This window comes from Triturus cristatus, chromosome 7 (assembly GCF_964204655.1).
Source record: "Triturus cristatus chromosome 7, aTriCri1.1, whole genome shotgun sequence".
Lineage (NCBI taxonomy): Eukaryota > Metazoa > Chordata > Amphibia > Caudata > Salamandridae > Triturus > Triturus cristatus.
This window is the reverse complement of record NC_140590.1, coordinates 1181292165-1181319997: the sequence shown is the minus strand read 5'-3', so window position 1 is coordinate 1181319997 and position 27833 is coordinate 1181292165. Positions and strand designations below refer to the sequence as shown.

At 42.5% G+C, this 27833-nt stretch overlaps 1 protein-coding gene across 1 annotated transcript in view; it reads left to right on the top strand.

Moving 5' to 3' along the window:
- LOC146811399 (dynein regulatory complex subunit 11-like) overlaps positions 1-27833 on the top strand; it is a 293100-nt gene that overhangs the window by 90915 nt on the left and 174352 nt on the right. Inside the window, exons 8-9 of the mRNA XM_085618510.1 lie at positions 3773-3934; positions 9635-9710. Coding sequence (XP_085474636.1) covers positions 3773-3934; positions 9635-9710 — 238 coding nt within the window. The remainder of the gene's footprint in view (positions 1-3772; positions 3935-9634; positions 9711-27833) is intronic.

Genomic DNA, 27833 nt, shown 5'->3' with positions numbered 1-27833 from the left:
CTTGCAGGGAGTAGCTGATGGGTAGGCTCATGCACAGAGGGGAAATAATAGTGTAATGCTATATATATAAAACCCTTTTGCAGACATCCACTGCACATCTGCTTTGGAAATTGCTTTATTTTTCAGTTTTATTCTTAAGTGTCACAAAAAGTGCTCTTATCCTGCTCTTTTGGCTTTCTACTTTCCCAGCATCCAGTGAATCTAGTGAGTCAGTGGCTTTGGTTGGGGTGTGGCCTAAATCACTGGAGTCAGGAAATAAAGTGCACTGCACCTAGGTATGACCCTCAGTGGACTGGAGTGGTGGGACGTCCTTTGCAGACTCGCAGACACCTAGCAGCACACATGGCTTCTGTGCCTCTAGCTCCTTGGGGATATCTGCTTATCCAGTCTGCCAGTCTAGCTTTGCTACTGTGCTGTCAAATAAAAGAAAGTTCACATTGAAGAGTCTTGAATTTTAGTAATATCATCAGGCTCTAGGCTTTTTTTCTTTACCGACTGTAGAGTTCTTGGCCTCCACTAGAAATGTGGGCTAGCTTCTTCCTTAATGTAGGCTAACATTTGTTCTTTAGTAGTAGGGCTCAAGGGTGCCTGATATTTCATTCTGGAGGGTAGCTGTTGAGAAGTCACTAGCAGACTAGCAGGTAGTGAATCCCTGGGCACCATCCAGAATAGCAAATTCATTGTGCTAACCATCTTTTCCTGATACTGTCCACCACCTTACCTAATGCTTGAATAGTGAGTTCAATGTGTAACCTCCCAACGGTGAGATAGGCACACAGCAGTAGTGACTCAGCCAGGTACAATTTATTTATAGTGACACCACAAGCTACCTTCTTCTTGTTCAGTAACAGGGTGGGTATGTCCAGACATATGCTTCACCTTTGGTAAGGCATAACCTTCCCCACACATGATTCTCACTGCCGTATTGCCAAATTTCGGTCAGACATTTGTGGGAGGAAGAACCAACCAGAAACATTCCACACACTGATCAGCAAAACTTGAGCTGTTTGCTGATACAAACTGATAAGCTTTGAAACTGTCTCTTATTCTAGTGACTTCAAGAATTGTTCTTTAGTACCCCTTCATGAACTCCCTCTCTTAGCCATATACACCTGCACTTGAAGAAGAATCTCTTACAAATCCTGAATTCATGCATAGTATTTATAAATATATACATACTTACATTTATCCTCCACTAAATATTACCAAGTCTTATATTTATATATATTTGACATCCTGTTTGCAATTTGTAGAGTGCTCACTATTCCTACAGTTGTTTATCTGCATTTTAGATTTAGGGCAGAGTTATGAAGCAGCCAGAGGCACTGGTTATTTAGTTATAACTGCTGCTAGGCTGCTGCCAGGCACTAACTGGTGTTAATGACCCTTCTGCTCAGCATTCATTTCTGGCTCAGACCAATACTTAGACGGCTTTGTCAGTGGTCAAGTACACTGGAAGACACCTTGCCATAGGTACGGGGTAACCTTTTGATGAAGCCACTCCGTAGCACACTGGTCAGAGGAGCATCCTGCATTAGGGCAAAGGATAATTTCCCACTCAGTTGCCAGTGCATCAAACATGAAAAATAAAATGGTAATAGAATGATTTTATTACCATTTGATTTTCAATGCGGCCAGCCAGAGCCAAGTGTCAGGGCAGGGCGGGGTCATTGCTGCTGACTGGCAGCAGGGGAGGAGGAGTGGTGCTCCAGCTTAAAGTGCGCATGTCACTTTGGCCGGCAGTCTTGCGACGGCCAGCCTGTCATGCTCACTTTAAAACCTCTTCAACCTGAGCTGTCTTAGACAGCTGGGTGGAGAGCAGGCACTGGCCTCCAGTGCCTGTAAGAGCACTGAGCCAGCCCACTCCAACCAATCCTGATGCTTCTCTCAGGCTGGTTTACAGCATGAGAGCAGCGCCTGGATTGGTTTGTGGAGTTGGTTCTGCAACCCCTTGCTTCCTTGAAGTCACGGATTGCAGGAGCAGAGAAGACTAGTTAAGTACTTTATTTCCTTTTTTTATTTAAAATTGTTATTGTTGCCCAGGCAGGGTGAGAAACATGCACTGTAATGAGACTCAAATCAAAGGCTCTCAATCGTCGCCCAATATAAACAAAGTTTATAACGAGCCATAATTGAGAGCTTTAGAGCTTCTAACACTGCCTGAAAGTGGGTTGAAATATTTGCCCAGTAGCCTCACCACTTTTAACTACAAGCAGCCACCACTGACTCTGGTATATAATATATCTCTGTAATACAACCTAGTGCCACTCAATTTGATTATTCCCTTGGGAGCCGAATGCCACAGACACATTTCTTTTTTTTACTATATATATATAGCGTGAACTCCACCCGAAGGATCAAAGCACTTTACACGAGCACCAGCTGCCTTACAGTCGGACACATTAATTTTCTTAAGCACGGAGAGATTAAGGGCCAGATGTACGACCCTGTTTTGCGGCTGCAAACGGGAGATCCTCCCGTTTGCGGCTGCAAAAAAGGGTAATAGCATGTGCAAATGCTATTTTGTGAGTCCCTGACTCGCAAAATAGCATCTGCGACTCTCGCTATTAGGAAGGGGTGTCCTTCCTAACAGCGAGTTAACATGCTAAGTACTTATATTTTGCGGCCGCATTTGTGGCCGCAAAACACTCGCAGTTTACCACCTACTTCAAATAGGTGGTAAACCACTCACAAAGGGGAAAGGGTCCCCAGGGGACCCCTTCCCCTTTGTGAGCATGTGGGAAAATATTTTCTAAGAGCAGGCAGTGGTCCCAGAGACCACTGCCTGCCCTTAAAAAAATAAAACTGAAAAGTTTTTTTTTTTTAAATGCATCCCGTTTTCCTTTAAGGAAAAGGGGCTGCGTTTAAAAAAAAACTGCTTTATTAAAAAGCAGTCACAGACATGGTGGACTGCTGAGCCCAGCAGGCCACAATCTCTGGGAGGGCTGGCTTTCCCAATGGGCTCGCAAATTGCGAGAGGCTCCTTAATATTAATGAGCCTCGCAATTTACGATCCCATTGGGAATCGCAAACAGTGGTCAAAACACTGTTGTACATGCAATATAGTGCCTCGTAAATTGCGAGTCACAAAAGACTTGCAATTTGCGAGGCGCAATTGTGCGCATCATACATCTGGCCCTGAGTGATTTGCATAGAATTACAGGATGTTGAGTATCCCTGCCAAGACTCTAACCCGGTTCCCCATCTTATTGGTCGACGGATCTTACCGTTAGGCTACATCCTCAGTTCCAACACTAAGGAACTGATCATGAGTGGACTTGTACAGAGAGCACAGTAATACCGATTTCAGTATTACTGTTATAGTGCATACTTCCCAAATTTATACCCAATCATTATGCGATTCCACACCTTGAATAAAAATAGAACAATGTGCCCATGTTATTCCACATTTCAGCCAAATTTTCACAGAGACATTTTGCAACCTTTCATCAGTTGACAGGCCTGGGTGGAACACTCCCAACTCATTGTGTTTCTGCGAGACTCATGGTCATGATTTGACTGGTAGCACCTGTTACCGGTCAATCAAGATTACCAACTGACACATGGTCAGCAAATAGCTTACGTGAGCCAGCGCATCCACAACTAGTCCTGTGTTCAGCGGCTAGGCAAAGGCACACCAAGAAAAATGCAGGGATAGGTCAATTTGGGTGGAAAGGGGTCCTTGATCTGGGGAAAAAGTTCAAGTCAGTCAGCATGCAGGTCTGATATTGTCACTGAAACTTAGTTACTATTATTATTTATTTTCAATCAGTTAAAGAAAGAATTGGATCAAAAACAGCAGGAGGAAGAAAGTGCAAAAGGAAAGAAAGATAAAGACAAGAAGGAAAAAGAGAGGAAGGAAAAGGAGAAGAAAGAAAAGGCGAGGAAAGAAAAGGAAAGGAAAGAAAAAGAAAAAAAGAAAGGGAAAAAAGCGGTAAAGTGATCCCAAAATAAATCTTGTTTATTCTAGTCTACACAACTATGATAATATATGGAGTGCTGCTAATCTCAAAAGCCTTAAATCTTTATGAGTGCTGTATCTTTAACTATGTAACTCTTGCTTGGTTTGAAAAGGTTTCACATATTTCTTTTCAAAACAATACAGAACACTCAGTATATTATTCTAAGATTGTATGAGCGTGTTGCATCTAGTCAAATGCCCATATCAAGAATCAGTGTCAATATGATAAAGAGTATGTTGAAAATATGCAGGTTAAATGATGCCGTTATTTTGCCCTCCTACGTCTGCCGCTGTGAAGAGGTATATTATTGCACATGGGAATTTAGGCTAGTTTAAAGTCTAAAATTAAGCTACACCCTAAAACATTCATGAACCAACAATTTCATATACATTTGCCTGGGTTACATTTTTTGGGCTAAATTTGGATTCCTGAATTTGGATTCCTGTGCAAACAGAAATTGGAATTATGAATTATGCGGAAATTATCATTCTCTCACGGTTTTCCCCAGATGGATTCTGGAGGATTCATCATGCTGAAATTTGTTTTGGGGAAAAAGCTCTGGAAAAAAATTCAACCTGTCTAATTCGGTGTGTTAAATACCGATTCCGCATGTTATGCCTCATTTTGTGGTTGAAAACTCAGAATAGGAGGAATTTACCTCACCTGGTAAATCCCTCACCAGGGTTGGAAGTAGCTAGCGAGTGTGGTGGATACCCACAATATTCAGCACAGCTTGGACCCGGGGGAGGGGTAGTATAACTATGAGATAGTGCCCTCTCCTTCACAGCAATCTGTTGCAGTAGTCTCAGCCTCAAAGTCCAAACTATACAAGTAAAACATTCTGTTTGAATATTATCTTCTGAGATATAGCTAGACTAAGATATTAGGCCCCTTATGCTGACCTTTGTATAAAATTAAAATAATACGGCTCTCCAAGCAGTAGAATGTTATCAAGCCTGTGTTCTGAGCTAGGGCTATGACCACCATGGTTAAAAGACTAGCAACCTTGGCTTGTCATTTCCTTCCCTAATACCTAAAAAAGTTACAAAGTTGTAAGTTGGGATACAGTTGTGGCATACCATAAAATAAACAAAAATTTAAATATACACGAGAATAATCGATCCATCATGCAAACAAGTGAATGAATACCAGGTAAAATACACAGACAAATATTCAGAAAAAAACAAATTAAGTGAACAGATTTAAATTAATCTCCCAGAGAAGACTAGGACTTGACTTTCATTTTAATGAAAAAGAGTTGAACCTACAAGAAAAAGAATTGAGGTATTAGCTGTTCTCATATGCAGCCCTTTGGAGGTTCCAAATGACTGTCCACTTGCATGGTATTCTTCTGGACTGCACGTGTGGCATCTAATGTGAAACTCTGGTGGATCCTGGGGTGCAGTTTTTTAAAACAAGATAGTATGGAGGTCTACCACAATTAACAATCTTTAATAAATCACTATTTATTCATGAATAGATCATGGTCTGGGCTGTAACCCTGCAGTTTCAAAATCCTGACCTAAAAGAATTATCACAATGTCAGGCACATTGCTGCTGCTACTCATGTAAGAATTTGAATTTTAAAAAAACGTGTCCCAAGCACATGCAACTTGCTTATTTCTTCAGACCTATATCTAGAAATGTTTCCAAATATATAATCATGACCAAGATGTAAAAAAGGAGCAGGGTAGCGCACAATCATCTGACATATTTGGTTGTGAGCAGCCAAGATCCTATTAGTTTTACATGTCCTTATCAGTCTCCCTTAAGGTCCATCAACTCATCTAGTTCAGCTGTTTCTTAAATTTTGTGGCACAAATTATAAGCCCGTATTCATTCATTATGATGAATCGGATCCACAAGCCATCTTATTACTTGGGTACTTTCCTTGAATTCCCCCAAAACCAATTTATATTGAAAGTATTGAGAGAAAGGAAAGGATGACAAGTTATTGTCTCTAACTATTTCTCCTCATCTTAGAGTATACCGGCTTTCAAATGATGGAAAAATTAGGGTTTTCAAATCAAGGTAATGAAAAACTGCTGACAAGTCTATTTTATTCCCGTGTATAATTGTTTAATATGTAAAAAAAGAATAGTACATCGAGAAAAAAAAGGCAAACCTCTTGAAGATTTAGAGAGACCATTAGTTTACTGGTTTCAGATTTACAGACATGCGGTCTCTATAGGGTGTCTTCCACCTTACCATAGAAATGTTATTCTCCTGCCAGATCCACGTATTGAGTATGTTCCCTTGAGATGGCAAATTGCAGTACTACTATTAGCATTAAGGGTAGTAATATTAAAAAAACTTTAACACATTTTAATAAAACCCTCACTCGTACCTTGGATCCAGAGCGTGTCAAGAAAGCATACTGAATAGTGTCATTGATTGTAGCTTTAAACACCTGTCAATGTATGTGAAAGATGTGACACTCCTACATTAAATGTTAAATCAGGACCGTTATTACGTGCAGTGCCTCTGTGGTGCAATGGCCATGTGGGCCTGTTTCTCGAGCCCCCAGGCACTGTAGTTATATAGAAGAGGGCGCAGAAGCTTGTGTACCCTCTTCTGTAATACAGATAGCACCAGGTCACATATAAGGCAGGTGCTATTCTAAAGGGGTGTTTCCTTATTTGCACGGGGTGTGGACACGTGCAAATGTTATGTTTTAAATGTTTATAAAGCGCAAACATTTACCCGGAGGTGTCAAGGCCCTAGCTCTGTGAGATAGACAGACGTCCTAGCGATGCGTGCAGCTTGTCAGAGGGGTGCTCTTAAAGCGTTGGTCCCATTCCTTTTACTTAGTAAACAGCCATGTTTTCAGTACCTTCCTAAACATGAGCAGGTTTGAAATGTTTCTGATGTTGGGAGGAGAAGGTTCCATTTATTGGCCGTCGTATTGACAAACCCTCTACCTCCCCAGTTTGTATGTTTGAACATTCGCATCTCCAGCTTCCGGCCCTCCCAGGGACCTCAGAATTATCCCTGGATTATGCCATTTAAAGGATTGTTTCAGTAACTCAGGGCCCGTTCCATGAAGAGCATTATGGGCCAGGCAGAGAGCTTTGAACTTAGTTCACTGCCTAACCAGCAGCTAGTGAAGATATTTAATAGCCTGTGCGACTGATTTGTGTTTGAGGATCCCTGTCAACATTCTAGCAACAGCGTTTTGTAAGACCTGAAGTTTGTTTAGGTGTTGATGCTGCATATTAAGGTACATAGCTTTACAGTAATCGAGTTTTGTCATCACTAATGCCCGAGTCACTGTCTTTTGGGTATTAGCTGGGATGAAAGGGAAGATCTTTCTGAGCATCCTGTGGGTGTGGAAAGCGGAAGAGGTAACAGCTTTAACCTGTGGCCCGAAAGCTAGTTTACTATCCATTACCATTCTAAGGTTTCTGAATTTAGTCAAGGGGGTGGGCAGATCCTCTAGTTCTGTTGGCCACCAAGACGGGGCCCAGAGGGAAAGGTTTTTTCTGAACAGGATGACCTCTGCCTTCCCTGAATTAAGTTTCAGGTAGCTTAGGTTAATCCATTTGCTAATTGCTACCATACAATTGTGGAAGTTAGCACCTGCTGAATTGTTGGGGGAGGACATTGTGACCACAATTTGGTTGTCGTCAGCATATGAGCTAAGATCCAGCCCAAATGATCTTATCAGTGTGGCCAATGGTTTTACATAGATAATAAACAAGATTGGGCTGAGTGCAGATCCCTGCGGAACCCCACATGGCAGACTATAAGGTTTTGATACATAAGGATCCACGGCCACCAATTGTTACCTATCAGTAAGGAAGGATTCTAACAGTTTCAGGGCTACACATTGATACTGACCTCTCGGAGACGGTCAACCAATATCTTGTTGTCGACCGTATCAAAAGCTGACAATAGGTCTTGGAGTACTAGGGCCGCACTGCCACCCTTAAGACTATTGCTCTGATTTAGTAGGGCTGTTTTAGTACTATGACCGCTTCTCAAAACAAATTGTGTGGAATCTAGCAGCTGGTTAACAAATAAGAATTGTTCTATTTGCTGGTTTATCGCCTTTTCTATTGCCTTAGCTGGGTGGGGTAGGCGCGAAATTGGTTGATAGTTGTTTGGATCTTTAGGATTTAGATTTAAATTCTTATTTCCAAAGAGTCAGAAAATGACCTGATTCCAACATGGCTTTAAAGATGGTGGGTAGGCCAATTGCCACAGTATTCGTGGCCAGCTTTATGATTTTTGTAGGACAGGGGTCCACAGGTGAGCCTGATTTAGAGGCTGCAATACTGGTAGAGATGTCCTGGGATAAGAGTGGGTAGAAGTTGATCAATTGGGGCCCCAGATGGAATTGATTACGGTATTTTCCCCACTGGAGTGGACTCCTTTTGTTCAAACTTGTTAAAGATCTTAACAATGATGTTTATCAAATGGAAAAAGCACTTTGTCTCGCTAGTGCCGTATTATGGACCCAAGTACAGAGGTAAATAAGCTGTTAGGAGGGGCACTCACTTTGCCTCACAACAAGATGGCACTCAATAGGTGGCCCCTGAGGGGGTAAAAAGGGAACCCATGGACACCCCCGACATCCCCATGCAGATAGGTTCAGTTCATCATTTCACCCCCCTGCCGGGGTATCTCTGTCCCCCTTGGAAGTTCAGGTAGATACTGCCTGCACAGTAAAAGACGAAATGACTGCTTAAAGCAGCTATTCTGTCTTTCACTAATGCACTGCCCCTAAAGGAGTGCAAGTTTGTGGCTGCCCAGGGGGCAGTGCATTGATTTTAATCGGGCGCACTGTCCCTGTTTGCACCTGATACACCTATCTAAAGCTGAGCTTTGGTGCATATAAAGACAGTATGCCTCATTACATAATTTGCATCCTGGAGTCTTCAATTCCACACCTGATGATTTTGTAATATAAAATTCGAGCCTATGTAATTGTTTATGTGGGAAAAACAGATGATGCAACTCCTTAAACTGCTGTGATTGATGCTGCATAAACTGTTAACATCTTTCTAGCTATGTTACTGTAGAGACTGTCTCCAGACTCCATGAGGAGCTGGGGGGTTGGATGGGTTTCTTCATTCTCTGTAGCCCTCATGTTGTTCAGAGTCTACCTTGTGTCTGTGGTGCTGATGATTTATGGGCAGTCGCTCTCTGGCGTCTATAGGTTTTCTTTATGGATTGTTGTATTAGCTACGCATAGTCTCTGTGAGGATGTTGCATGGTATGTCTGAAAATATAACTGTAAAATCCAGTGACTAAAACAAGATAAAACTACACTAAGTACTCTAAATATGTGGACGCCATGCATAACCATATTTCATCCATGAACATAAAAGTTATTTGAGTGGAAGGTGTCCGGAATGTGTCTCGACTCAAGATGAAACTCCATTGTCTCTTTCTGATCATGTGTCTGAGGTTCCTGGAGTTGTGACTCACTAAAGGTTGTGTCTTGGGTCTATAGCTGCTGTGATGTTGTGTAGGTTGCCTCAGGTCTCAATACCTATGTGGTTGATTTTATGCACTGTATTAGGTTTCTATAGTAACACATGCTAGAACTGATTTCCAAATGTGAGCCCCGTTAACAACAGACACATCCCCACGTCTTCTTTATGCCCTTAACCGATTCCCATGGTTCAGAATTGAAATAAATTAATGAGTGGTCCTTTGTCTTCCAGGAGGAAGATCCTGGCCTGCTCCTTGCTCAGTCTAAATTCATCCCAGACATACAGAATGGACAGAAGATCTACAAGAGTAAGTACAGATGTACAACCCAGGCACTGCCTGTAGAAGACCATCTTTTATTTGCAGGTGTAACATATGAAAATATTCCTACTTAACATCACCCTTTTTGGGCAAGTACCCTATGATGGACTCCTGTGGGGTACTAAATTTCAACAAATATAACACCACTTCTGGACTCTTTTTTGCATGTCATTTTCTACCTGAGACCCTTTTGTGCATGCTCCTTTCCCTGGGCCAGCTTGCTCCCCACTGTGAGCTCTTGTGCACCAAATACCTACATCACTGAAACAGACGCTCTGCTTATAGTGGATGCCACTTTATTTTACCGTGAAAGGGTACTCATTAGATTGGAGACAATTTGGATGGTTGAAGTGTCTTGAAAGAACTAGTGACTTGTGCATACCCTTGGCAACATCTTAGCGGTAGTGTGCCATCTCAGGCTATATATTTATTGTGCGCCAGAATAGTACGGTGGTTGTGGCTAGCCTATTTTTTGACCTCGCATGACTGCTTATACTAGCTAGCATGTGTTGTTGTTTCCTGTGTTTGTTGCTTTCATTGGTCAGAGAAGTGGAATGTACCTCTGTGGTATCAGACAGTGTGTTTGTGCTTTTGCTAAGGACACTAGCTCTTTCCTTTAGGTCATCCTGCAGACAATTGATCTGGCACCCCAATTCTGTCATGGCTGGCAGCTGATAGCGCTACACTGTCAATATCGTTTGTCCCAATTTGAGAAATTCCCCTCTTGTAAGAATCTTCACTCTTGCATCATGGCTCACACATACCCTCCTATGGGATATTGGAATTTTACAAATTCTAGGCCTTAGAATAGTCAGGTGACTCCTTACAATTGGCTGTCTGTGTTGGGGTCTGTCACAAGCAGTTGGTAGTTGTTGTCTTCTGGTTTGTGATGTCTCTTGGCGGTGTTGGAGTAGGAGTGACAGATGCTTCCCTTCTCTCTGGTTCACTGTGCTCTTCTTCTTCATCCCATCCTTCTTCAGCATGTTCCTGGATGACATCTGTGGAACAAGGATTGTGTAGGTGAAAGGTAGCAGGTGGTAGCACTCTGCATATCACTTTTACTTGAGGATTAATGTTGGAGACACAATCCTTGCTGACTTGATGTGTGGTGGCTTATTGAACTTTTAAAATCCCATTTATAATTCGTTAACCTGGATTAGAACTTCACCGAACTACAGTTCCTGTAATGCACTGTTCACGTTACTCAGAATCTTGTAAAGGGTTAAGCGTCGTTAGTCCGGGGGTATCCTACAACACACACTTGCAACTATCACATCTGTGCTGTGATACTGATACTAAGTGGTTGTAGGAGTAAACAGTACCTGCACCTGCTGGTTGTCCTGTAGCTGTATCTATGTCATTTATTACAGGGACTACCTCGGGTGCAAGGGTGGATTCTATAGCCTCCTCAAGTGATGGTGGGACCCCCAATAGTCCCAGTTTCCACCACCCTCCTGTTAGCAACCCTCTTATTAGTCCTGAAGCACGTCATACCCCCATTTGCAGGTGCTGTTGATGCTGCGATTGGCTACTCCAGCAACATTAATTCTTTCTTGCATTCTTTGCCAGGTGTATCATTTGCTAGCCTCTTGCACAGTGGGCAAGCGTTTGCCAAATCATGTGACATTGTTTGCAACACGCTCTTCAACTAGTATCTCCCATTCCGCCTCACTGAATTTTCTTTTTCTTTTCTTACCATGCTCAACTTTTTTTCCCTTCTTGTGGTAGTTTTCAATGTAGAAACACAGCTATTTTCCACAGCCCTCTTCTATTGTACATGTGGCACATTTCCTGATTTTGATGTAATTACAGTGAACCAAAGGCTCATTCACTATTTCCAGATTCTGCTGCAAACACCGATTTGCAACTTGGCAATCACAATTTGGAAAAAGCGACAATCTAAGGTACACCATCTTGATTTGTGAATAGATATTTGCAAATCATTGCCATTTGTAATTACAGACTTGTGATCCAGCGGGTTACCAACCTCAGGTACTCCAACACCATATACTCACCTGGGTCCATCAACACACACACTGTCACATAGGCTAGTATATATCGCTGGGGTCAATTTTATAATATTTATGAGATTAGTTACCTGTCAACATTTAACTAATCTTCCCTGATCAAGAAGTTCTTTCGTCTGGTCAACGGACCTAATAGTTGCAACTAGTTGATGGTGAAATGACATCAGGGTTATTTATATCCCTTACCATTCTGAAATAACCACAGACTCAGGAGGAGTTTTTAAATGTGTATCTAGTTAATTCATGTGAGCCAAACAAGAATACAGTACAAGCTCTGTTTCTCCAGGGAAGAAAAGTCAATTAATTCTTTACTCTGTCACCTATATTAAATTGATATTTCACAATGATGGTACTTCAGAAAGGAGAGGATAGAGAGAGCAGCACAATGACATACTACACAGAATTATAGTTACCTAGGATGGTGTGGAAACCAACCCCTTTGCCAAGGAGCTGAGAGGGCCCCTGGGAAAGATCAGGTGACAAAGTCTTCAGAACAGGTTTTCAGGACAGGATTCAGGACAGGATAGATGACCTCTTCTAGATACAATGCCTGCGCTGCACCCCTCTGTGATACTATCTTCCTCCTCGATACTTCTGTGATCTTCTTCTATTATGTGCCTCCTCGATTCTTCCGCAATCTTTTCTATTAATTGGCTCAAATTCTAAGTCTAGAAATCGATTCTTCTTCAGCATTTAGTCAGCTCTCGGACACCATCCCGGTCCCTCAGCATCTCGGCAACACAAGCTTTACAAACTAACTAAACTACCTCAATTATATCTTTCTAATGGCATGTACCACCCCCTAATGTTTCAGTGTCTTGGAAGCCCTAATTCTGATTGGACAGGCAAGGGGAGATGATCATCACACCATGCTAAGTTTAATAATTTTCTTTAGTTCTTTGTTCAATTTTCCCGCCCCTTAAATCTTATTCCCAAGCTTTATTTCCCACCAGTATTCACATCTTTATTAATAACAATGTATACATTTGATGTGTGCTTTCATTCAGCTTTCAGGATGTCCATCAGGTTCCTAGGCCATGTATCCATGATGGCCTTGGACGAGTTTCAAGCACTGCATCATGGCTTCTGGGCTTGTTGTTACTGCACCTGCGTGAGGAATCACGTGCTGTACAACCATTAGCATCTCTCGGAGGCCCAAATATGAACTAGTAGAAAGGTCAAAAGAAAACATATTAAATTCAAAATAAAATTATTTCACTGTATCCACCTATCTCTACTCTAACCCTATTTACTTATAATAGCTTTCCCCACATTAGCATTTAGTACATAGCATGTTTTAGTTTCGGCAAGGCAGATACTTAGCATGTGAGCTTTCAAGCGGCCATATTAGATGCTTATGCGCAGCTGCAGAAAATTCCCTCCAAGCGAAAGACCGTCATACTGCGTAGATGCAGTTGACGCATGTGCAGTACAGTTTCCCGCGTTAGCAGCCATTTTAAGTCTCACTCTGGTTACTTGTTAGTAAAACACATATGCAAGCTTCATCTTGCTAAAAAAGTAATGAGGTGCATGTTAATTTACACAATACTTTATTAATACAGTTTTATAAGTTACATGAGAGGATTGCATCCAAGCAAGTCTCTTTAATATGAGCCCTTGCTCCATCAATCCCCTCTCTGATGGCATTTGTGCCATAACAAAATTACCCATTACCAAACCAGATGCCAACTTTAGCACATCTCAATTCCGTTGCCAGTCTTTTCAGTTCCTTCTTCATTTTTATCTTTTAAGTTTTTCATCTTTTGGTATAGCTCGTCTTTCATTTCTTCAAATTGAATTTCTTCATCCTTTCTTTTCTTTCCTTTTTCACTTACTTCATATCTCTTTCCTTTTCTGCAACATTTGTGCCATGTCATTATTGCTACGACTATTATTATTATCCCAAGTATAGTTAATATCATTTGACCTATAAGAGCTTTCCCTATATTAGTAAAGTAAGTCCCTATTGAAGTAAGACTATTTGTTAATTTCTTCCATACACTATCAACTTTCAGTGGTTTCAAATCTTCTTCCAGTTTTGAAATATTTTTAATGTACCCTCCAATTTCAACACTTTTATCAGGAATGTAAGTGCAACAATGTTGCGCTTTCAGCATTTTACAGACTCCGCCCTCTTTTGCCAGTAATATATCAAGAGCAAGTCGATTTTGCAAAACCATTGATCTAATTGCAACCATTTCCGTATTGATCATCAAAAATCCTCCAGCAGTATCAGTCGATAGACGATCAACCACTGTAGATAACCGACCAATCTTACGTGAATTTAGAATGACTCCCACTGAAGGTATCAATGCACTAAATATGTCACCTACTATTTCTGAAAAACTAGCTCTTTTCTCACGTGTTAGTTCTTTTATGTTTTCATTGCTTCCAGTGATTCTTTTTACATGATAGACTTTAGGGAATACTATTCCAAAATAGCAACTCCCATACCATTGTCGAGCAGCCTAAAATAAGCTTTATTCCCACACACAATAGACTCCAGGAAATACTGGATCTGTTCCCCCTTTTAGTCCCCATCCTCCGATTCCCAATAAGTTATGTTCACATTCACTGGAACCAATAAACACATTGTTATAGTCAGTCTTTAATCTATGGAGGCAGATCTTCCCTTTCTTCTCAAAATCTAGGGACATCGCAGCATGAGTCTTGCCAGCTGTATAAATTCCCTCTTTCTCAGCCCATTGAGGAATCTGAGGTTTCTTTTCAGAAGCCATTCTTTGGAAGTCCTGTCTCCTTTCCTCCACTAAATTCAAAAATATATTTTCTTCTTCATGTAATGAACATGTTTAGTTGTTTTTGTGTGCTTCTGCTATATCTATTGTCTTCATAGTTAAGAAATATTCACCCATAAACTGTGCATCTTTAGTACTAAGAACTGGGTTTATACTCTTACGAATAGGAACCTCTGAAAAAATCCCATCTACGTTAGAATAGTAATACTGTGACTTTCCTGTCCTATAAAATAAGCTTGATAAAATACTACATGAAATACCATAAGTTAACGGTAAATGGTGATATGTTACACCTTCTGCTACTGATGCTTGTAATTTCATACATACGTAACAATCACTAACCTCCATAGTGTCTACATACTGAACTAATAACTTTGTAAATACATTTAAAGCAGTGTCATTATTTGTCACAGTGTGATGTAAGTCTACCTCATCTGGTGCTTCTGATTCTATTCTATTTCATTTTATGTTAGCTACCTTTCCATTAGTGTCTGTGTTATTTTTCTTTTCTGTTACCATCAAATAAGGGATGGCTATTGTTAATATTATGCAAAAACAACAGTTAATGACAGAATGCAGAACAATGTCGTACATTCACCCCAGTACAGAGATCTGGGCCTAAATCCATCATTTTTTTGCTCACCATGCCATTCCAGTTTGAACCCAGCCATATGCAAATCAGTCTTGACCCTGTGCCTCATGGGAACAGTCCAGCCCGAACTGCCAAGCCAGATCCTCCCTGGACTGAAAACAAGCAACCTAGGACCGTTTTCGGTGTTTCACCCCTCTTCAGCCAGGATAGCTTGATTCCAGTGACATGGAGAGCACGGGACCCACGTCTGGACATACCCGTCCCACTCGGGTTGACAAATGCACAAACAACAGTTGATGGACAGAATGCAGAACAATGTCGTACATTCACCCCAGTACAGAGATCCGGGCCTAAATCCATCGTTTTTTTGCTCACCATGCCGTTCCAGTTTGAACCCAGCCATATGCAAATCAGTCTTGACCCTGTGCCTCATGGGAACAGTCCAGCCCGAACTGCCAAGCCAGATCCTCCCTGGACTGGAAACAAGCATCCTAGGACCGGTTTCAGGGTTTCACCCCTCTTCAGCCAGGATAGCTTGATTCCAGTGGCATGGAGAGCATTTGTCACCCCGAGTGGGAAGGGTATGCCCAGACGTGGGTCCCGTACTCTCCATGCCACTGGAATCAAGCTATCCTGGCAGAAGAGGGGTGAAACCCCGAAACCGGTCCTAGTATGCTTGTCTCCAGTCCAGGGAGGACCTGGCTTGGCAGTTCGGGCTGGACTGTACCCATGAGGCACAGGGTCAAGACTGATTTGCATATGGCTGGGTTCAAACTGGAACGGCATGGTGAGCAAAAAAATGATGGATTTAGGCCGCGATCTCTGTACTGGGGTGAATGTATGACATTGTTCTGCATTCTGTCCATCAACTGTTGTTTTTGCATTTGTCACCCCGAGTGGGAAGGGTATGCCCAGACGTAGGTCCCGTGCTCTCCATGCCACTGGAATCAAGCTATCCTGGCTGAAGAGGGGTGAAACCCCGAAACCAGTCCTAGGATGCTCGTCTCCAGTCCAAGGAGGACCTGGCTTGGCAGTTCGGGCTGGACTGTACCCATGAGGCACAGGGTCAAGACTGATTTGCATATGGCTGGGTTCAAACTGGAACTGCATGGTGAGCAAAAAAATGATGGATTTAGGCCCAGATCTCTGTACTGGGGTGAATGTATGACATTGTTCTGCATTCTGTCCATCAACTGTTGTTTTTGCATTTGTCACCCCGTGTGGGAAGGGTATGCCCAGACGTGGGTCCCGTGCTCTCCATGCCACTGGAATCAAGCTATCCTGGCTGAAGTGGGATGAAACCCCGAAACCGGTCCTAGGATGCTTTTCTCCAGTCCAGGGAGGACCTGGCTTGGCAGTTCGGGCTGAACTGTACCCATGAGGCACAGGGTCAAGACTGATTTGCATATGACTGGGTACAAACTGGAACGGCATGGTGAGCATAAAAATGATGGATTTAGGCCCAGATCTCTGTACTGGGGTGTATGTATGACATTGTTCTGCATTCTGTCCATCAACTGTTGTTTTTGCATTTGTCACCCCGAGTGGGAATGGTATGCCCAGATGTGGGTCCCGTGCTCTCCATGCCACTGGAATCAAGCTATCCTGGCTGAAGAGGGGTGTAACCCCGAAACCGGTCCTAGGATGCTCGTCTCCAGTCCAGGGAGGACCTGGCTTGGCAGTTCGGGCTGGACTGTACCCATGAGGCACAGGGTCAAGACTGATTTGCATATGGCTGGGTTCAAACTGGAACGGCATAGTGAGCTAAAAAAGGATGGATTTAGGCCCAGATCTCTGTACTGGGGTGAATGTATGACATTGTTCTGCATTCTGTCCATCAACTGTTGTTTTTGCTATTGTTAATATTAACCAAAATATGAGTACTAAAGTGATGCTATATATTCAACATCATTTCTTTATACAATTTCGTTTTGGTCTTCCAGTAACCCTATCATCAGCCATTTTAGTTTATGAAGATTTCTCTTCTTTTCTTTGCTCTATTTTATGACTTTTGTTTATTTGATCTTCAAGGAGGTCTCACTTATCCCTCATCAATTTGTTCAACAACTAGTTTCTCTTCACTTTCTTCATTGAAATCTAGATTTTCAAAGTCTTCAAGAATTACATGGGTCCATTCAGGACCTTTGAACTTATTGTTCAAAATTCGCAGTCTTTGACTCCTGCGCCGGGTTTCGCAATCAATTCCCCAGACTGACTAGAGGTTTAATTTACTTGTTCAGGTTCTTCACTTATTGTCTTTAAGTGATATTTTAATCTTTTAACACCACCTGGCCAATTATCACCTTTTCTGACCTTTTTGGCTTGTACTGCATTTTCACTTTCCTCGTCTCTTTCAAGTATTCTTTTATTATTGTTATGTTGTGGCACAATTTGATTATCTACGTCTTCAGAGTCCCTCTCTATCTGTCCTTGTTCAGGGCTTATTTTTGTGACATCATCTGCCTGAACGTGTTGTTCTTCTTCTATCTGGTCCTGTTCAGGTCTAATTTCGACTTGTCCTTCTTCCTGAATTTGTTCTTCTGATCCTAATTGGTCCTGCTCAGGTCTTACTGCACTTCGTGTTTCTGCAGCCTGAACGTGTTCTTCTAATCCTGACTGTCCCTCCTCAGATTCGTAAATGTTTTGATTCACCTCTGTCTGAGTATATATTTCTCTCCTTGTCTTGTCCTGCTCAGGGTTTCCAACTGTTTCATTCACCCTTTCCTGAGCTTGTTCTTCTACCCCTGTCTGATCCTCACTAGTTTCCTGCCTTTCTAGTTTTGTTCTGCTTCTTGTTTTAATAATCACTTCAGGTATGTCAATCACTGATATCCAGTCTTCCTGACTTGTGTTCGGTTGTTCCTGGTCAGCTACTTCAGGATCTGTTATTCTAGATCCTTCAGCTGCACAACCTTCAGCGGCCTCAACTGCACAAGTTAGTTGAGGTCCCTCTTCGTCAGCAGCTGGAACTCTTTTGGTATGACTGGAATGGATCCAGTTAGGTATACCTGCACATTTCATTGCTGTTGTTGTGACCAGTATAACCTGATGCGGCTTATCCCACCTGGGTGCTAGGCACGACTCACAGGTGTGAATCTTCACCACCACCCAGTCTCCGGGATTCAGATCATGTGCTTGATTCGGCTGCCTGGGCAACTGCGTCTCCTCCGAACTGATGAGAGACAGAACGCATTTGGTCAGCCAATCCTTTACAATAGTCTAATACCAGATCATCAGTTATATTCAACAGTTTGTGTCCAGGTATACATGCTTGTCTCATTGCTCTTCCCATGAGAATTTCATGGGGACTCAATCCTGTGTTTCTGTCAGGAATACTTCTGAGTAACATCAGAACAAAAGGTAATGCATCTGGCCATTCCAGTGAAGTGGATGCACACACCTTTGCCAGTCTTGTTTTGACTGTGCCATTCATTTGTTCCACCACTCCAGAAGCCTCTGGGCGGTAAGCACAGTGCAGTTTTTGCTAAATTTTAAATGCTTCACAGAATAATCAAATTATTTCATTATTAAAATGAGATCCTCTATCTGATTCCAAAGTTACTGGGAAACCAAATTGTGGAATTAACTCCCTTAACAGCATTTTGGCAACTGTTATGCAGTCATTCCTCCTAGTTGGGTATGCCTCCACCCACCGGGAAAACAAACAAACAATAACAAGGATATACTTCAATCCCCCGCAGGGTGGTAATTGTATGAAATCCACCTGCAACCTTACAAATGGTCCTTCTGCTTTTCCAATTCTTCCCCAACTGACCACTGTTTTCCTGCCTGGATTTATTTGTTGACAGGTTAAACATCGCTGGCAAAGGCTCTCTGCGACAGCCCTAAACTTTGGATTATACCAATCTTGTCTAAAGAGCCTGATCATGGCATCCCTGCCTATATGTGTGTCTCCATGATACATTCTGGCCGTTTGTGAAAGTAAACTATCTTGCATTACTGGCCTACCATCTAGATACATCTATACATCATCTTCTGTTCTCCTCTGGCATCCTACTTTTATCCACTCCTCCTTTTCACTCACTTCCACTTCATTCTGCAGTTGTCTTACTTCCTCCTATGTTTCTATTCCTGAGAGTAGCATAGGCTGGCATTTGATTCCACTTGTTTCAATTTTCCTGTTTAGTGTAATTTTATTACTGGCACAGTACTGGGCAACTTGGTCAGCATATCTATTACCTGTTACCACATATTCATCTCCTGACTGATGAGCAGCACATTTGACCACCGCCACTTCTTTTGGCAATTGTATTGCTTCCAACAGTTCTTTCACAAATTTTCCATTTTTAATTGGGGATCCTGAAGAAGTCATGAAATCCCTCTGCATCCAGAGCTGGTCAAAGTCAAGCACAACGCCGTAACCATACTGGCTATCAGTGTAAATGGTTACTTTCAAATTTTACCTATTTTACATGTTTTAACTAAAGCTATCAATTTAGCTACTTGTGCAGACTTGACTCCTGGTAAATAGGATGCTTCTACTATTCCAGCCAATGCGCATACAGCATAAGCAGCACTTAATCCTCCTTCCTCATGTCTCATGTACGAGCCATCTACGAATAGCTCATACTCAGTTTCTTTCAGGGGCTCTTCTTGTATGTCTGGACGGGGCTTGGTGCATAATTCAGTAACGTCCAAACAGTCATGCTCGACTTCATCTCTCACTTCCTCCCCACGTACATCTGGTAATAAAGTAGCTGGGTTTAGTATACTACACCTGACCACGGTCACGTTTTCTGCTCCTAAAATGATTCTTTCGTACTTAGTCATTCGACTAGGGGTAAGGTACTGCGTTCAAGTTCTTGTTAGAAGAATCTCGATGGAATGCGGAACATACACTTTTACTGGATGTCCCAGCACAATGGATTCACTTTGTTCTAGACTCGTGCAAGTAGCAGCTACTGCTTTTAAACAACCAGGTAATGCTGATGCTAGGTAGCAGAAAAATATGCTACTGGAAGTCTCATCAAACCATGTTGTTGGGTTAACACTGAAGGGGCACAATTCACACTTTCACAACAAAAGAGTGCAAATTCTTTTGTATAATCTGGCATAACTAGAGCTGGTGGTTCACACAAACAATTTCTTAATTTCGCAAAAGCTTCCATGCTTTTATCATCCCAAACTACTGGGTCCTTTTCCCGTCTACGTGTCATTTTTATTAGGGGTTTGGCTAACAAATAGAAACCTACAATCCACTGCCTACAATATCCCACTACGCCAAGAAACATGCTTATTTCTCTCTGAGTTTGTGGTAACTGCATTTGCTTTATTATTTTCATTCTTTCAGGGGTCACTTTTCTCACTTTGGTGTCCTAAATATTTAACTCCAGTTTCCACAAAACTGTAATTTTTCTGAAGATCCTTTATGTCCCCCATCTGCCAAATGATTTAACAAAGCAATTAAATCAGTATCACAATCATCTTGTGACTTTGAAGCTATTAAAAAGTCATCGATGTACTGGACTAGAACTGATTTTCTGGGCATCACTAAAGTTTCTAAACACTTCTTCAAAATTTGATTGAATATTGATGGACTTTCTGTGTACCCTTGAGGAACTCGATTCCAGACTAAAATACTGTCCTCAAACTTAAACAAAAAAAGGTATTGGCTGTCTGGGTGTGAAGGAATAGAAAAGAATGCTTGACATAAATCAATTACAGTAAAGAATCCTCCATTCCATGGTATTTGATACAGAATCACTGCTGGATTTGGCGCTAAGGGACAACAAGGCACATAAATGTTATTCATTTTTTGTAAATCTTGAACTATTCTGTATTTTCCTAGGTTTCTTAATGCCAATTATAGGTGAATTACAAGGACTGCTCATTATTTCTTTTAAAATACCTTGTTTAACCATTCGATCAATTTCTGCGGCCACACCTGCTTTAACTTCGGGACTCATTTTGTATTGCCTAGTATTTGGGTAAACTGCACCTTCATACTGGGTCTACATTTGTAATTAACCCTTCTTCCTTTCCAGTATATTCCCACACTTCTGGATTCACTGTGGTTTTCAGTTCATCTGGTAAATCATATTTTGTCATCATTTCATACATCTCGTCCACTTCTGTAACTTGGTTTGCCAGCATTATTTTATAGACACTGTCTTCATCAGGAGTCTGAACTGCAACACCATCTGGTGTGCAAAAAATTGGGCAATTCATTTTGCACAATAAGTCTCTTCCTAGCAAATTTACTGGACTAGAATCGCACACTACAAATTTGTGCATCTCTCTGAAATTACCAATGCGCACCTCCATGGGTTCTGTGATTGGGGTTCTAATCTGTTTATTTGTAACGCCTACTACTTGGATGGCTTCTCCCGAGAGGGGTAGGTTTGGGATGTCTGCTGTTCTCACTGTAGACCGGGTAGCTCCAGTGTCCAAAAAGAAAGTAATTTATTTTCCTTCTACCTTCCCATCAATATATGGACCTGACTGATCTACCGGTAGGGATGCGCCATGTACGCACCCCCCCCCCCTCATTGATTTTCCCCAAAAAGGTGACTGTCCTGCAAAAGAAACTGTGAAGTTACAACATTTTTCTTACCACTTTCTCCTGGAAATCCTGTGTCTGCACTGTACTTTGCTCTGCTCACAAAATTTGGCATGGGGCAGGTGTCAACTGACCTGTGGATTTACAACCTGCTGCGGTTGACTCATTATCACCTCATTCTGCATCTGTGGATTTAAACTTTGATTTGGGCCATTATTATTCTGAATATTTTTACACTCGTTCCTCCAATGCCCCAATTTTCCGCTCCTGTGCCGTAGAAATGTCTTCTTTGCTTCCTCTCTACTCATCCGTCCCCTAGGTTTTCCCCCATTGTTATCATTTTGACCCTGTCCTTTCACTTGATCATCATTCTAACTATTTAATTTTTGTTCTTGATGTTCTGCCAATTTTACTTCCCTTTTCTTCCAACTTTTTACGTCTATTATCAATATCATCTTCGCAATACTTGGCATATTTTAAAATTTCATCAATAGGTTTTGCCTGCCAGCACAACATGTGCTGCTGAATCATCTGGGAGATTCCTGGTATTAAACCAGACACAAAACAATATACAAAATGTCCCATGCCCTCATCTCCTATATTCTCAAATCCGCTATACTGCTTGAACACCTGTAACAGACTCTCATAATAGGCGTGTACAGTCTCATATATTTCTTGTGTTGTTCTATCTATTTTTACCCACTCTGTTTCTTTTGGTGGGATTTTCCCTTTCAAGAAAGTGATCACCTGGTGATATTTCTTGATTACCTCCTCTGAAGGGGCTCCTGTTTTCTCATCTCTCTGGTATTCTTCACTAGGCCAATCAACTGTGATCTTGCATTCGGTCCATAAATCAACAGGTACCACTATGTCAAATAGACATCCAAATCCTTTAATAAAACCTTCAAAACCTTCACAAACCTTTCCAACTGCCGGTACCATTCAGCGAGTTTTTCTCTTAATTTTGGGAAATCATTAGTAAATGACAAAATATCTTGTCGAGTCCAAGGAACATATACATATCCTCCTCCTGGAACTTCTCTCATTGGACACAATCTTTCTACCATTCCAGATTCCTTCAATAAGAATTCCGATGTTGTTCGATTTGCCTATGCTTCTTCTTTTTTCCTCATCCACCTAGGTTTTCATTTGTCTAAATCTCCCCATTTCTGTAATATGGTCATTAATTCCTTAATCTGTAATTTTCTTCCGGACACATTCATATTCTCCAAATCTTTATCAGTAAATTCTGCTCTATATGGCTTCTGTAGTACTTTTGATCTCCCTATTTCAATCCCCATTTCAGAGGCAATATCTGTAAATTTTTTATGAAATATCTTCGTGTTTCTGGTGATACTTCTACAAATGAACAGTAATTATTCCTGACTGTAAGCATTTAACCTATCTAATCCCACATTTCCAGCTATCATTTCTTCCAATTCTACTTTCAGTTTGTAAATATCTAAAATCTTCATTGGTTGTTTTGGTTTATCCATTCCCTGTGCCCATCTCTCTAATTCTTCCGGGGACACTATTTTGGCACTTTTGGTTCCTGTAGATGTTTCTAAACTTATCTCTTTTGAACAGCTAGGTGTAACTCTTCTTGGGGTGTCATTTATTTGTCCTCTTATCGGTAAATCCATTAGTGAAAGTACCGAATTACACTCACTGGCTTGATCATCAATTATTATATTTTCCTTTCTAGGTTCAATGGTAGGAATTGTCATGACTGGTGGTTTGAGACTGTTCGCTTTATCCCCATAAAATGGAACAACAGGACATATAGTCACTGGAATAGTCAATGCTTCAGGGTGTGTATGCAATTGGGTTATTTTCTGTATTAATTATTCTCTATTTTTATTTATTGCTTCTCTTTCCTTTTCCTGAAATACCCTTCCATTCATTGAATCATGTGTCACTTGTGGAACTAAAGGTGTTCCCAAAATAGGGACACTCTGGGTAGTTATACTTGGTCCTTCCTGATATGGTGGAGGTTTTTTCGTTAGGATGGCCTCCATAAACTTATCTTCTGATTCCCCATAATCTGTCTTTGTCAAATGGCTAGTTTTCTCTGTACACTTGCTCCCTGACTGTTCTCTAGCCATTAATACAGGATACAGTCCTTCCGTAATCATTGCTTGTCTCCATTGTTTCATCTGGCTCTCTTGTTATGTTGTTATGTTATGTTATTATTTCTTATATAGCGCGCAGATGCCGCAGCCAAGAGGCGTCCCGGCGCTTTAGGAGATGGAACACACAACACAGCAATGAGGACCGGAATACTAAACTATACAGAGGAAAATAAGTGAGTTTTTAATAGTTTCCTGAACAGAAATAAATCGTGGATGGAGCGAAGTGAGGCAGGCAAAGAGTTCCATAGTGTCGCCGCCATTACCGAAAAGGAGCGTCCACCCATTCTGGACTTTTTAAAACGAGGGATAATGGCTAGATTGGACCCCGCAGACCGAAGAGCTCTTGAGGGGACATAATGGAGAATGGTCTGGGCGAGAATAGGGGGGGAGGCCAAATTGAGAATTTTAAAAGTAAGGCACAAAGCCTTAAACTTAATTCTTTGGGCCACTGTAAGCCAATGGAGGTCATGGATAGTGCTGCGAGCAGACACAAATTTAGGGAGACCAACCAGCATCCTGGCCGCAGCATTTTGTACCCGCTGAAGGCGGGCAAGCTCAGCTTGATTAACACCCAAAAATAAAGAACTGGCGTAATCTAATCTGGTCAGCACTAGAGCTTGGACTATGGTCTGCCTGGTGTCTGCGTCAAAAAATTTAAAAATAGGCCGTAGGCATTGTAGAGCACCAAAACAAGTTCCCGCAACACGCTTGATGTGGGGAATAAAAGACAATAAATCGTCAAGCCATACGCCCAAGTTTCTGGCTTCGGCGACAGGAGTAGGGATAGGACCCAATTCAGGAGGCCACCATTGGTCTCCCCAGAGCGCGCTGTCTCTACCAAAAAGAATGACCTCCGTCTTGGTGGCGTTGAGTTGTAAGCGATTGTTCGCCATCCAACCGGCGACAGCTTTGAGGGCTGCCTGTAAGGTGGGGGCAGTCATGTTAGAATCGCCATTAAGTGAAACCGCCAGCTGGGTATCATCGGCATATGACACTATTGTAAGACCAAAGCTGGCAGCTACCTGCGCCAACGGAGCAACATACAAATTAAAAAGAGTGGGGCTGAGAGCCGAACCTTGTGGTACTCCCTGCAGAATGGGGCGTGGGGCAGAAATATAGGGAGGAGTAGAAACTTTAAAGGTTCGACCCGTAAGAAATGATCGAAACCAATCAAGTGCTAGTTCTCCAACTCCTGCCTCCACAAGGCGGTGTAGAAGAATGTGGTGGGAGACCGTGTCGAAAGCGGCACTTAGATCCAATAGGATCAGTGCCGCCGTCTGACCTTGGTCTAATATTTTCCTAATATGTTCTACGACCGCCAAGAGAGCGGTCTCAGTACTGTGACCAGCTCGAAACCCGTTCTGGGAGTTATCTAGAATGTTTGTTTCTTGCAAATGAAGGGATAAAACCCTGTTGGCGTGAGCTTCGGCTAATTTAGCCATCCAAGGAAGGAGGGAAATAGGTCGGTAATGCTCTGATTTGGAAGGGTCCAGAGAGGGCTTTTTTAAGATTGGTATAATAGTGGCCTGCTTCCAAGCAGTGGGTACACTACCAGTTCTAAAAGAAAGATCAATTAAGCTCTGCATCGCCGGGTAGCAGCAATCGGCGAAATCACGGAATTGTATGGGTCTCATAGGATCATCCGGAGAACCAGATTTAACTTTGATCGTCAAATTTAGAAACTCCTCCTGGGTAGGACCTGGAATGGCTAATAAGAATTTAGAGGTCGGAGGGGCACTGTTAATTTCACTAACAAAAGGCGTAGCGAACGACCTGTATATAGACTCCACTTTTTCAACGAAAAACAAGGCCAGATCTTCGCAGTGTGTCATAGAGGCAATGAACGTGGAGACGGTTCTTTTGTTGGTGAGGTCCTTGCACACCCTAAAGATGGTCTTGGTAGGGTTGGTACTATTTTTTATTTCTTGTGAGTAAAAAGCAGCCCTGGCTAAACAAATGGCCCTATGATACTTCCTAATGCAAGATCTATAGGCTGCTTTAAGCTCAGTATCATAGTTTTTGCGCCAAGCGCGTTCTGCTTTTTTACAAGAAGCTTTCAGTACCCTAAGAGATTCGTCATACCAGGGACTGGGGGGGCCGGATTTAGCCTTGCACCACCTAGCTGGTATAAGGACATCTAGAGACTGGGCAAGCCATTTACAAAAATCGTCATAGCCACGGGAGACTTCCTGCGGGGGTTGAGGTTGGTGCTGCAGCAGCAGATTGTGAAAGTGCTCCAAGTTTAAATTTCTCCAAGGGCGCTTGAGAGTCTTAGGCAGGTTGTTATTAGCTGGAGGGATGTTAGTAGCAATATGTATTTCGATCAAATAGTGATCAGTCCAGGCCATAGGCTTGGGCTGGAGCACTTCAATATTAGAGGAGATGTTTGTTAAAAATGGATCCAGCAGGTGACCACCGATGTGAGTCGGGAATTTAACCAGTTGGACCAATTGAAATGCCTCAATATCATAAAGCAAGCTTTGGACTGGATTGGAAAGCGGCGCTTCCATATGAAGGTTCAGGTCACCAATGATCGTAAAATTATTAGTTTTCAAAACTAAAGAAGAAACCACCTCCGGAAGGCTAGCACGAAAAACTCCATCAGGACCGGGAGGCCTATAGATTAAAAGCCCCGCGAAGGTGAAATGGGGACTTACAGTAATGTTAAAGTGCGCACTCTCACATCCAGCTATAGTGGTGGGTAACCAGGCACACGAATAGCAGGTTTTTACCGCAACAGCAATGCCGCCACCTCTACCATTGCGATGGAATGAGTGCATGGTATAGCCTGCTGGGAGGGCTAAGTTAATCACAGCCATAGAGTTATCGTGAAGCCATGTTTCCGTGAAGAAAAAAATATCTGGGTTTTCATCAGTAATCAATGAAAAAATTTCTTGCGAATGGCAAGCCAATGACCTTACATTCAAATGAAATACTTTAAGAGCCGAACAGCTGTCAGAGGCCCGTGTGGGACCAGTAGTGCGTGCTCTAGGGGGTTTAGATTGAAAGAGCAGGATGGGTTGTGGTGCCGGGAGAGTAAACGAACAAGTAGGGCACTGATAAGGACCACAAAGAGGATCCAAGGTACCATGGCGGCACCCACCTACCTCATAGTGCAACGCGCGTATGTCCTCAGAGGATAACATCCTGTGGCGACGAAGAGCCCTGCCAGGCCCTGCCTAGCGCGGACGAGCGCAGACGGGCAGGACTATGGCTGGACTCAGGCGCGATGAGGGCGCTCCGCTGCGCGTCACCGCTGCGCGGCCGACAGAAGGCTTAAGTAGGCTCGGGAGGCCGAAATCTCGCGATAATGCGCGAGAGTGGCCGCGCCCAATCCAAGATGGCGCTAAAATTCGTCCCCGGTACCCCGTGCTCCCGGACCTGCCAAAGGCAGTGGTGGTGGTCCCCAAGGGGGGTTTTAAGGTGCAGAATGAGGCCAGGGGGGTCGCAGCATTAAAAACAAGGTAAAGAACAAATTTAAATAAAATACAAAAACGGGTAGTTTTAAAACTAATGAGCAAGTGAAAAAGCGCAACTAGCGCTAGCGAGGTGGGCATGAAGTGGTCACCTTCTCCAGGCTGACCTACCGTCTCTCGCTGCCTCAAGTAGGCTCAGGAGGCCGAAATCTCGCGATAATGCGCGAGAGTGGCCGCGCCCAATCCAAGATGGCGCTAAAATTCGTCCCCGGTACCCCGTGCTCCCGGACCCGCCAAAGGCAGTGGTGGTGGTCCCCAAGGGGGGTTTAAAGGTGCAGAATGAGGCCAGGGGGGTCGCAGCATTAAAAACAAGGTAAAGAACAAATTTAAATAAAATACAAAAACGGGTAGTTTTAAAACTAATGAGCAAGTGAAAAAGCGCAACTAGCGCTAGCGAGGTCGGCATGAAGTGGTCACCTTCTCCAGCATGTGTGGTCACCTTCTCCAGCTGTGAATCACACATTTGTCTAGGGAAGAATCCCCTATAACTCCTACCACTTCTGGATCTGTCACGCTCGAATGCCTCAGTTTCCCATTCTTCTAATGCCTCATATTGTGTTAGTCTAGGTCGGGGCTCTAATTCATTCATCCGCAATCTTAAATTATGA